Source organism: Pundamilia nyererei, unplaced genomic scaffold (assembly GCF_000239375.1).
Source record: "Pundamilia nyererei isolate P.nyererei 1_Seehausen unplaced genomic scaffold, PunNye1.0 scaffold00270, whole genome shotgun sequence".
NCBI lineage: Eukaryota > Metazoa > Chordata > Actinopteri > Cichliformes > Cichlidae > Pundamilia > Pundamilia nyererei.
Window position 1 is genome coordinate 618975 of NW_005187671.1, and position 11837 is coordinate 630811.

Here is an 11837-nt window from a genome sequence, read left to right on the forward strand (position 1 = left end):
TCAATAATAAAATTATTCCTCAAAAATACAACTAATAATTCTGCACTCCCTGTACTTTCAGTTTACTGTGAACTTTAAGTGTGCATTTTCTGGTCATCAACCACGACCTTACTTTAGACTAATGTCGCATTAAAATCTTGATGTTGTTCTCTGCAGTGAGAAACCAGACCTATGCTGCCCCTGATGAATAATGCAATACTCTACATTAGTAATATGTAACCTTTGTGTGGCTCAGATTTGTCTTCACTCTCTTTGAGTAATTGCTGTCATTTTAAAAATGTATGAGCACATTATGAGGCCTACCATTAACATTAAGCTCTGTCGGAAATCTATCGTGGAGAAGGTGCAATTTAAAGGTGAGGCCAGAGAGAGGAGGAATGAAGTACCTTCAAAAAAATAAATAAAAAAGAATAAAATACTAAATATCACTAACAGAGATAAAACTTTATTCTTTGTATTTTTGTTTCAGGTTAAATATCGGGAAGAATGACCTGTTGACCTTTTATGATGGGGATGACCTTACAGCCAAACTGCTGGGTCAGTATGGAGGATCAAAGTCCCGCTTTAAGCTCTACACCTCCACTGCAGATGTCACCATCCAGTTTCAGTCTGACCCTGCCACTAACGTCTATGGCTATGGAAATGGTTTTGTGGTCCACTTCTTTGGTAAGTCTTAGGCACAATTGTGCCTCAGCTCATATTCATTCTGCCATATTCTACATGTGAATTTTAAACCAGATACATTGTACACTGGTTTTGAAGGTTTTTCTTTAAACTCAAACGATGACATTGTCTGAAAGCTAAACCTTAAGTGAAACCTATTTTGCAGTGTTTCAGGTTTTTAGTCACATTTTGACACTGGGATCACTACACAATGCAAAACACCTCTATGTGTCTCATCTCAGAAGTGGGTAGAATGCTTGTCATTACTGCAATGATGTTGCTGCATTTTTAGTGGATCACCCACAAAACTTACGCTCCTGTCAATGCATTTTTGTAGCTGCAGCCTCATACTTATTTCCTCTAACACATATTTATTATTAAGCAAAAAGCTGGGCAAAAAGAAAAAGTTTGAATTCATTTTCGCTGATGCACCTAAAAGTGGAAGCAATAAGAGGCCATTCCTGGTTTTGGACAGAATGTGTCATTAGTGCAGCACCATGCCACAGCAACCACACTTTATCTGATAAGAGCTAATAAATTCAGAGGAAAAGGAAAGCTACGGAATACAGATTACCAGCAAAGGAAAGGGAAAGCTTGTTACAATCGGTTCATGAAACATGTTGGAGTAATGTAAACACAAGACATCAAAACAGACAGGTGTTGGAGAATTCTGCTTGTCTAGTGCCCAGATGCAATTACGTTGGCGTGTTTGGTGAAATTAGACTCCTAAGAAGAGTGCTGTTATGTAGGAATGAGCAGAGGAAAGCAATCAGGTATGGCAGTTTGCCCAGAGAACAGGTCATTTAAAATGATGGAAAATACTGTCAACAACTGAGTCTAAGCTTTGAAGACAAATTAAGATATTCAGGTTTTAGATGTTTTATGTGCTATGAGCCACATCTACAAACCACCAACCAAATGGTAGAATGACACTGCACAGAATTCGCTGGTTGCATGTTCTTTTGTGCACAATAGGAATAAGAGTCCACCTCATACATACTTTAATGTCTCTGTAAAATTTCATAATGTTGCTCAACACACAGCAGCACACAGCTGTCTAACATATGAAAACAATACCAATGTATAATACTTTTGTATGTTATAAGAATCAATGTTATTTCTTGTTGCATAGACAAGAAATGAGAATAGAAATCATCAGTAAAGTGGCTTTAAGTTTACAGTGTTTAATTGTTTTTGCAAGGTGAGAAGCATAAAGCAAATTTAAATGGACAATTTAAAAAAAAAAAAAAAAAGATGGATCGATTTATTTATAGTGAAATCTTCTGAGGAGCATGTGTGTACCAGGTGATCCCAGTCCTATCAGAAACTTTTCCACAATAGGTTTAGATAACTTTAATTTCCAAAGAACTAACACATTTACTACTGCAGGAACATAGTACTAAATGGAGTTGTTATAGGAATGCCACCCACCACCACTAGGTTTTTTCAAGCACAAAAATCACTACTGACCCAGAGTTACAAGATTCATCCATACATCTTGAGCAGGGCCAAAAAATTGCCTACTAATGTATTAGCTAAACACTCTCAGTTTCTCTCCAAGTTATGCAAAAATATCACATTACATGGACATTTTGGATTTAAAACAGTATCTTCAAACATTATTTTAGCCATAATTACTGAAAGGCAGAGAGACTGATTAATTGACATTAGTAAAAGATAGAAAGAACTTTAAAGTCTTGTAAAGCACCTTTCAGTCGAACCTTACATCCATCAGATTTTTGTCTTCTTCTTTTTGCTGTCTCCTGCAGAAGTAGCTCGTAATGACACTTGCCCTGAGCTCCCTGAGATCTCTAATGGCTGGAAGAGTACATCTCACCCTGAGTTGGTTCAGGGCACCGTAGTGACTTACCAGTGTTACCCTGGTTATCAGGTGGTAGGCTCCGAACTACTCATGTGCCAGTGGGACCTCACCTGGAGCGGCGATCTCCCGAGCTGTGAAAGAGGTGAGAAATTGGTATAGGTCAAAATTCAATAGTCCAGATGAGCTACAGCTAAAAAAATTGTATTTAGTGATAAACAATTAACTGTCTCACTGTTAATCTGTGTTTTTGTCTAATTAATCCGTTAATCATATAGAATATAAAACAGAGGAAAGCAGTGACTCCTTGCGTTAAAGCACCTGTGAGTGAAAAATACATATGGTTTGAGCAGCACCCGTGAAAAACTTGCCAAATCTTCTCTGCCAGTTCCAAACATTTTAGATTATCACCCCAGGTTAGGACCACCTGTGAGCATGGACCCTGCTACAGTGGTCACTTGATGTCTGCTTCAAGCATGCCATGTTTGAATGATCTTGATAGGGCTTGTGTCACAGTGCAACTTCAAGCTGGTGTTCCACAAAACCAATCTGCAGAATTATTTGGAGTGAGCCCTTCTCTTATCTCCAGATTGAAGGCAAAGTTGTAACTACAATATCAGAGACAGGCTGTAAAGTAGAGAAGACGTGATGGTGTGGGACGACATCTCCCTGACTGGTAAAACAATCACTAAAGGCAACCTCAATGAGGAGAGCTATTAAGATGAGATTCTGCAACCAGTGGTAATCCCATATCTCAACTCCACACTCGCCCCCACAGAGCAGAGTTTATCAGAGACAAGCTCCAGAATTTGGAGTAGAGATTATGGAATGGCTTCCCTGTAGTCCTAACCTCAGCCCCAATGAGCACTTCTGGGATGCTGGTCAGTAGTTGGTCAGTAATGACCAATCTTTGTTTCTTTGTCCTCCCAGTGGTGTCTTGTACTGACCCTGGAAAGGTGGAGCATAGCAGACGGGTGCTGTCAGGTACTCATTTCACCGTAGGTTCAACTATTCAGTATATCTGCAACAAGGGCTTCACTCTGTCTGGAAACAGCCTGCTAACCTGCTTCAGTCGGGGATCATCAGGCCCCAGGTGGAGCCAGAAGCTACCTAGATGCCTGCGTACGTACACACTTTTCCTTCCCTTTTAATAATTACTGTAGATGACTGAAATTAGTAGACAGACTTCATGAGGAGATTTTTCTGGTGTGTGAAGGTATTTGTAAGCTTTATATGTAAGCTCTGTCTTATGGGTCTGCATGTAGCCATTGTACTTGTGCCACTTTTAATGAGAGCTTATAGTTTTATAAATAAACTGTGAATTAAAAAAAAACTGTAAAAGCCTAAAATGAAAAGTAAAGAGGGCATCAGTCTTCACAAGACATGAGCTAACGGCTGTGCCTCTGGTCCTACTTTTAATTTCGGAAATTTTAGGAAACACAAAAAAACCAGGCACTCTAAGAGCAATGGTCTATTGGGATAATATAGTATTGCAAGGCCTGTTGGATATGACAGAAAACAGTTCTGATGGACAGATGTGATTGCAGACATTCCCCAACTCTCTTTGTAGTAATCACCATTGATCAATGATCATCACAATTTGTATTTTAATAACAAATGAGGTTGTTGTTGTTGTGGTTGTGACAACTGTTAGACATTTGGAGTTAGTTTTAGTAATTATGCAACACTGCTTATAAGGTTGTGGAGAACTGCTGTCACCTGTCAGCTGAGACTGAAGAAGTCATTCTGATGAGTGAAGAAACACCCTCACTGAAAAATGCTGCATCCAGATGAACAGAATCAACTTTCTGGGATTTTCTTACCTTTCTTATTAAGAAACACACAAGTCCATTGGAAGACCACTCAGTGTATGTAGCATTCATTGACAGAAGTCAGCTCTCTAACTGTGAGGCCCAAGGTACAGATGAGAGAAACAGCGCAAATGCAAATGTTCTGCATCATACCAGTGAACTCTGGACTGCTCATCTGCAACATTATGTCCATCTTTTATATACAATCCCCTTAAATAACAGGACAAAACCCCAACATTGCCCCCTGCGAGCAAGCCCTTGATGTCACTGAAAAAGAAAAACTTTCTTTTACCAGAAAGAAACGTCAGCCATAGCCAGGATCAGCGAGGGCAGCCATCTACCGTGACCAGTTGGTGGTGAAATGAAAGAAAAAGAGAGCAGTGGGAGACAGGACAAATGTACTCTATGTGAGAAAGAGTCAGAATTGCATAGTTACTAGTGAGTAAATGTAATAGTAGTGTATAAATATGTATTAATACAAAAAAAGAAATGCACAGCATAGGAAGCCCCCAGCAGCCTCAGCCTATGGCAACATAACTACGATGGTCCAAGGTCACCTGATCCAACCCTAAATATAAGCTTTATCTACACGGAAAGTATTAAGCCTGCTTATTAATTTCAAACTGGTATGAAGGCCTTCTTTAAAATTGTCTGAACTAGTATCAACTACTTTAAGTCTTTTACTATTCAGATTATAATATCCTAGTTGTAGAAATAGAGACATTCACTGCACTTTTACAGATTTCTAACTAACTTCATCAATGCTAAATTTAATGACCCAATTTTGTTTAAAACCAGAACCCAAGCAGGACACCTGACCAGACCAAACAAGCTTCAGTGTGCATTAAATCTCCAATTAGACCTGGGGAATACAAAGAACGCAGGATATGATTCATCTCATTTTCATCATTTTCAAATCGTTAATTAAGACCTTGTGTCCTGTGAATGGTGGTACTGTCATCCTGGAGGACACAACTCCCATCAGGACAGAAATTTTGACATTTCGTAGTTATTAGTGAATATCGTAAGAGTGACAGTGATGCTGTCTTTCTTTGCAGACAGCAAGATTGCAGATTCTGAATAACCAACATAATTTAATTGAAATCTTGACAATATAATTTTCCACCTGTCCCACTGATTAAATAATGGCATTCTGTTAGAAATACTAATTAACAACAACTCTGTGACCTGCCATGGAGTTAATTAATTACACAGTTGTGACCATAATTTTTCATTACTTTGCCTTCAGCTGAGACCTTCGAGCCTTGCAATCATCCAGGAACCCCCACTTATGGGATGCCCAGCTCTAATAAGCTCCACTTCCAGGCTGGAGAGACCCTGCATTATTCCTGCCAGAATGGCCATCAGCTGCTGGGTGAACCTCTTCTCTACTGTGTTCCTGGACACCCGTCCCAGTGGAGTGGGCTGCCACCTGTCTGCAAAGGTAGAAAACTGCAGCATGACTTGTTTCTACATTGTCAATTCATTTTTTAAGATCATGTGAAGGAAAAAAGCTCAGAAAAACTGGTTGTGGCCAAGCCAGAAGCAAAAAGGTTATATTTGGAAATGTAAATTCCATATTAAATCAAATTCAAAACATACAAAAGTCAAAGAAAAAATGCAAAAAAAGGCATTAATGAACCTTGAATAGCAACGTGATCTGGAAAGATGACATTAACGTGACCATGATGAAATCTTACAGACTGAAAGACAGATCATCTTAAGAAAAAAAAAGTATGTTTTGGAAAAGCAGAAACTCACATCAATCACAGTGAAAGGCCATAGATGAAAAAGAACTGTCTTTTTTCAAATTGATTTTTTTTGTCCTGACAATTTGGAGAAGGTTGTTCCAGTCTGGAGGCTAAAATAACAAAAGAGCAGCCTTTACCTTGAGCCTGCTGTTTGATCAAGGCAACTCAGGGATACAGGGTGCAGTAAGGACATGTTAAACAAACAACCACGAGGCAGGAGAGACCTATCAGGACTCCAGTGAGAGTATGCATCTGTAATTTGCTTTTACTAGAGGAGTCTCAGAGGTTGCACAGTCAAGCTGCTGTATATGCACAAAATAATGAACTGATTTGTTGTCTGATTGCAAACGGTACAGTATATCTGAGCAGAAAAAGGGTTTCAACAACCCTTTGTTGCATTTTGTACCAAAATTATAATAATTCCAATACAAATTACATTTCAGTAAACAAAATACATCTCCTTACAATTATAGTTCCTGCTCTATGCTTCCAGGTTTATTTTGGTAATGATTTTTCCCATTCTCGTACATTGTCTCATTGTCTTGAATAGTTTCGGCTGTCCTCCCAGGTGTAGCCTCTCTGCCCTTGTGTTTGCATCTCATCTGGTCCTTTGCAATATCATCCTGCGAGTTTTCTGCCATTTGGATTCTGTACTGTAATCTTTGCAATGTACAGTACAATAAAGTAATAAGGAGTATATCCAAATGCACTTCAGTAAGTTTTTTATTTTTACCTGATTTATAAAAAAAAATTAAAAAAAATAAATCCTGATATACTACAGGTAGCCCAAACAATCAAAAGCTCACTTCTTAAGCAATTTAACTGGAAAACTTTAAGGGAGCTGACTTATTTAGATAGATGAGATTAAATTAATTAACATACCAACCAGGAAAATTGTAAGCTGACAGATTAGATTTTAAATAGAATTAAACTCATAACAATCCACAAAACTGTGAACATTATGCATATATATGATTGCAAGTTAAAAAAAAATGTTGATAAAAAAAAGTATTCACTGTGCTTGCAAAATGTCTCCTTCAGTTAGGCTGTAGTTGCACATGTAATTTTTCATGTAATCAAGTCAAGAAGTTTTATTCTGTTAAACTTTCATCACTGTTGACAGAGTGTATCTGGTGGTATAGTCAATAAAATTCAGTTAAATCAGCCAAACGGTACCTTATTAAGTATTTTCTTAATTTCTTTTGCTGTTTTTTATTTAACATTCATTCTTTCTGTATTCTCAGCCCACCCAACAGAGTATGATAAGCACAGAGTAGCTGGTAAGTTTACCTACAGAGATAAAAGTCTTTGTATAAACTTTCTGATTCTACCTGCACACAACGAGTTACCATCAGGGATGAACAGTTTAAAGGATCATTTGTGCTAGAAATATTCCCAATATATATGCAATATATAATCATAATTTGTATAAAAAAAATAAAGGCAACTGGAGGGGAATTCAACTATATGTGTAAAGGTGTGTAATAGCAGTCAAACATATTAACAGACCTATTATTTCAACGCTTTTGCATTTTTTGTAATTTTTAGAGTGTATAATAAAACTAAAGACATCAAATCACAGTTTGTCATTTGAAAAACGTATATTACTGTACTTTCTGCCTTGGTAGTTACTTTGCAAACCACTGGTAATATTGGAGTCAGCTCTACAAGGTGATCATTTGGTTGGGTTCCAGTTAGCAGGCAAACCTCTGGGTCTTAATAAGTTAATTCAGTCAATGTATGAATCCATATTAAAGCAACCAAATAAAACAAAACAAGTATATTGTTATTTCAAGACATGGAGGCCCATCAATGAACATAAATCTCAATCTCTCAAACTTCACAAAGACTAAAAGGCTCTGACCCTAGGACTCCAATAGTAAAGGAAGATGAAGCTTCTGAGGAGGAGGAGGAATTCATCAGTATTATCATCTCATATTAATGACCACATCACTGCTTTCTAGATTTTAAGTAGTAGGCCCATCTTAATATCAACTGTTCAGTGTGAATCAGGAATTCATGATGAAAATGCTGCAAATAAAGTTAAACCTTCACAATCTTTTTTTTCTCCAACAGTACCTACTGCAGACCTAAGGATGGAAGGAGCCCAAGTAGCATTGGCTGTCTTCATCTCCATCACCTTCTTCCTCATCCTCATCATTGGGCTCTACCTTTATTTTTTAAAGTATGTCCAAATTAGTTGACAAATGCTGCTGGAAAAAAAAGAATAAATTACATTATGACTAGAGAAAAGAATTTAAATATACACAGCATAATCTTTACAATTTTTGGAATAAGCACTTATTTCCAGCACAGTAATACTACAGCCTCTCTTTGTCATGCAATGAGAGAATCAGCGCAAATGCAGAGTCATGCAATGTGCATGCAAGCTTTTAGTAACATAAATTTCTGAACTCTGTCACAAATAAGGAGATTTGGGGGGCTTTGGTCTGACTGGGATGCAGTGAAAGCAAATGAAAATATATTTAGCTGAAAGGACCTGCCAAGGAATTAGAATCATGGATTTTAGAACAATGTTGAGCAAAAGGCCAGAGTGTGGCCTCAAACTGGTGCAGAAAGCAAACACACACTTCTAATTTATACCTGAATTGGGGTTTTGTGGAAGATAATCATTAGTAATGAGAGTTTGGTAAAAAATAAAGTTTTTCAGTTAAAGCACGTAAGGTCATGTTCTTTATGCACATACATCTCTGTAAGCGCTTGCTTATGAAAACAGTAGCTGTTTTAACAAACTAGTGTTGTTGGGTTTTTCTTGTTTTTTAATTCTTTTTGTCTCCTTTTAATTGATGTGTGCTTCTCTCTATGTGCTCAGGTTCCAGAGGAAGCCACTAAGACTCACTCTGTACTCCAACTTACCATATGAAAATATCACTGGAGAGTCTACACTTTATAACTCAGTTTATGAGACAATGGTGAGTCAACATTCCCCACAGCTGTCAGTCTGTTACGCTATCAAATCTAATGGCCCTCCATTCATTTAGAACCACTTTGTGGTTCACTTGCATTGTACTGTGGTATACTGATGGATGTTATTTTAATATTATCTACCCTTATTATATTAGTAAGGTAAGGCTACATAGCAGGCTGCGTATCTCTGAATAATGCAATATGGGTCATCAGCACCACAAAGTTTTCCACGATGATTTGAATCAAATCCAAGAGTGGAAGATCTACTGAAAGTTGCTACTATGACACTATCAGAGAAAAACATCATATATTGATCACACATCCCAAGTTTTCAGTATACCATCTCCTTTAGGAGAAGCAACAGTAACATACCTGTGATTAATAAATAAGAACAAACGTTTGCTTTCAACACTTAGTTCTTCAATTACATATGGCAACTGAGGATGTTCCTTTAGTGTCTAAGTTGCTGTTTTGTTCACCTTCCATGCTTCCGATTTCTGAAGAACAATGAGGTGAGTCAGTCCTCGATCCTCCTGTGAAATACTCTTGTGATTATACTTCCTGAATACTCATTTGTGTATCAAAAGTGAATTCATTTGCCTAAATACTCTAAAATATTGGCACATTTGTTCTATCTATATAACAGTTTGGTCACAAAAGGACCAAATTTGAGGTACATGTACTAGGATTTCTTTCAAGCTTTATTACACTTCTACTTTGCTCCATTTTTAGCAGCCAGATCTCTGATTGTCTGTCAGCCGGGCTACAGCGCTGAAGTGAAACCTATTTTCTTCAATCAATGTCTTAGGTTTACAGAGAGCCTTTTTTATAGGGCTACACACTCCTTTTTTCAAGAAAAACATCTACAATAAGGGTGCCTTTGTGGTGTGGAACCCATTATTGTGAATTTAAATGTTATTAAGAAATGATCAGACAAAAGAGAAACACAAATGTTCAGTTTATAAGCCATATGACAAAAACATCATCCAGAATGTGATTAAAGTGGTGGTTGAGCTGTTGAGCCAATTGGGTCTAATAATATATTAAATGCAGTGTTGAGGCTGTCATTGTTAAGCATCTACATGGGTGTTAAAATCACTCACAATTATTTGGAGCACTAAATCAAACAAAAAGTCTGAGAAATCTGAGAGGAACTGTGAGTAAAGGTCAGGTGGATCATAGATAACAACAAATTGAACTGGTTTTTGAGTTTTACAATTCGGGTGAACCAAGCTCAGACTCTGTTACAGAGAAGAGTTGATGAGTATTATTTTGTTCCATGTAGTGCAGCGGCCTTTAAGGTGTCGCGGATAAATACAACAAAATAAAACTAGTACCGGTACTGAAAAAAAGAAGATTTATTCATAACACACGTGAAAAGACCCAGGAAAACAGAGTTAACGATAAAAACGATAACAAAATAACGCTGAAAACCCATAAAAACCCTGAAAACCATACATTTCACACCTGAGCCTCAACTCTCGCGGCCCAGTACCAAACGACTCATGGACCGGTACCGGTCCGAGGCCCGGGGGTTGGGGACCGCTGATGTAGTGCATCTCTATAAAATTATCTGCATTTTTAAAGTTCCTCTGCTCATTTATTGTTTTTTTTTATTAATAATTTAAAAACTATAATTGTTTCCATTGTTGTCCATCATGTTTGTGTAACATGCTGTCCTGCCATTTTATAGTGTACACTGGTTTAGTTTTCTGACTGCTTTGAGTGCTGACCAAACTCGTGCAATGTCTTCACAGGAATCCAGAGAATACGAGGTTTCTATCTGAAGACTCCAATGTATGTGTGTGTTTAATGGACAGATAAGATGCCTGCAGGCCTTTTCAACATCCCCCACACTTATTCCTTTGGTAACTCGCTTGACACCTCCACCCTGGTTTCTCTACACTGAATATGAACTTTTCTTTATTTACCTGGCAGAGGCCACCACAGCACCCCTGGAAAAGCTGAGCCACCAGAATATTTTTCTAGTTCTTCAACAGTTACCGTCCAGCAGCAGTTTGTACAGTTTTTAACGCTGTGCTCACATCCTGAGAACTTTCGGTGCAAAGTAACATCTCAGAAAGCAGAGGGATCAATGCAAAGCAATGCCATTAAGTGCATATAACCACAGGTGTTAGGCTGTGTTTTGTACATTATACACATTGTCGTCTAGCACCATTAAAGGAACAATGCTTACGGATTGTTGGGATGCGGTACATTGGTATATTAAGATTTTACACTTTAATGTTAGAAAAAAGCAACAGTATAAACAATTATCTGATTATCCCCAAACTGTTGTTGCTTGAATCTGTTCTTTGACAAATAAAATGTCTTAAATAAAAGACCTTTGAAGGAATATTTGTCTCTCTAAAAGGGTGATGTTCTCATGTCTGTATGTTCAGCACAGTGATCAATGCAATATATAATTTGCTTAGATTAGCATAAAAACTGAAAGCAGGGGGAAACAGCTAGAGCTCGAAGATAAACCAAAACTCCAAAGCTCCATTTAAAAACAAACTACATCTGATAACAATGACTCAAGCTGGAAAAAAAATATTAAAGCCCCTTTTATAGTTTTGTGGATTTCTTAAACTTTTCATTCTCTGAATTCTTTGAAAAACTGAAGAAAATAATTAAACGCTGTTATAGTTTATTGCTAATGTAAACTTTGTCATTGGACAGTGAGTGCAAGGCTATGAGTGAATTTTATATTACAGTGCACCAATTACACGTGCACCTCAGATGGTGGACTTTGGGCAGATTTTAAAATAGTATAAGGTGAATGATAAGTTGTCTGTTGTGTCTCCAGCTGCTTTAGCTATCAAATGCTAGCAGATTAATGAGCCAGTAAATTTGTATGTAACA

The 11837-nt window shown here is 37.5% G+C and overlaps 1 protein-coding gene across 4 annotated transcripts in view; it reads left to right on the forward strand.

Moving 5' to 3' along the window:
- sez6b (seizure related 6 homolog b) overlaps positions 1 to 11508 on the forward strand; it is a 269739-nt gene extending 258231 nt beyond the window's left edge. The window contains exons 10-18 of one of the 4 annotated variants that reach the window (XM_005750354.1): positions 470 to 666; positions 2433 to 2627; positions 3413 to 3604; positions 5543 to 5737; positions 7289 to 7324; positions 8121 to 8229; positions 8878 to 8977; positions 9476 to 9484; positions 10730 to 11508. In XM_005750354.1, coding sequence (XP_005750411.1) covers positions 470 to 666; positions 2433 to 2627; positions 3413 to 3604; positions 5543 to 5737; positions 7289 to 7324; positions 8121 to 8229; positions 8878 to 8977; positions 9476 to 9484; positions 10730 to 10759 — 1063 coding nt within the window. In that variant the 3' untranslated portion in view covers positions 10760 to 11508. The remainder of the gene's footprint in view (positions 1 to 469; positions 667 to 2432; positions 2628 to 3412; positions 3605 to 5542; positions 5738 to 7288; positions 7325 to 8120; positions 8230 to 8877; positions 8978 to 9475; positions 9485 to 10729) is intronic. The other 3 variants (XM_005750356.1, XM_005750355.1, XM_005750357.1) reach the window with 3 other exon arrangements.
- Positions 11509 to 11837: the final 329 nt, after the last annotated feature.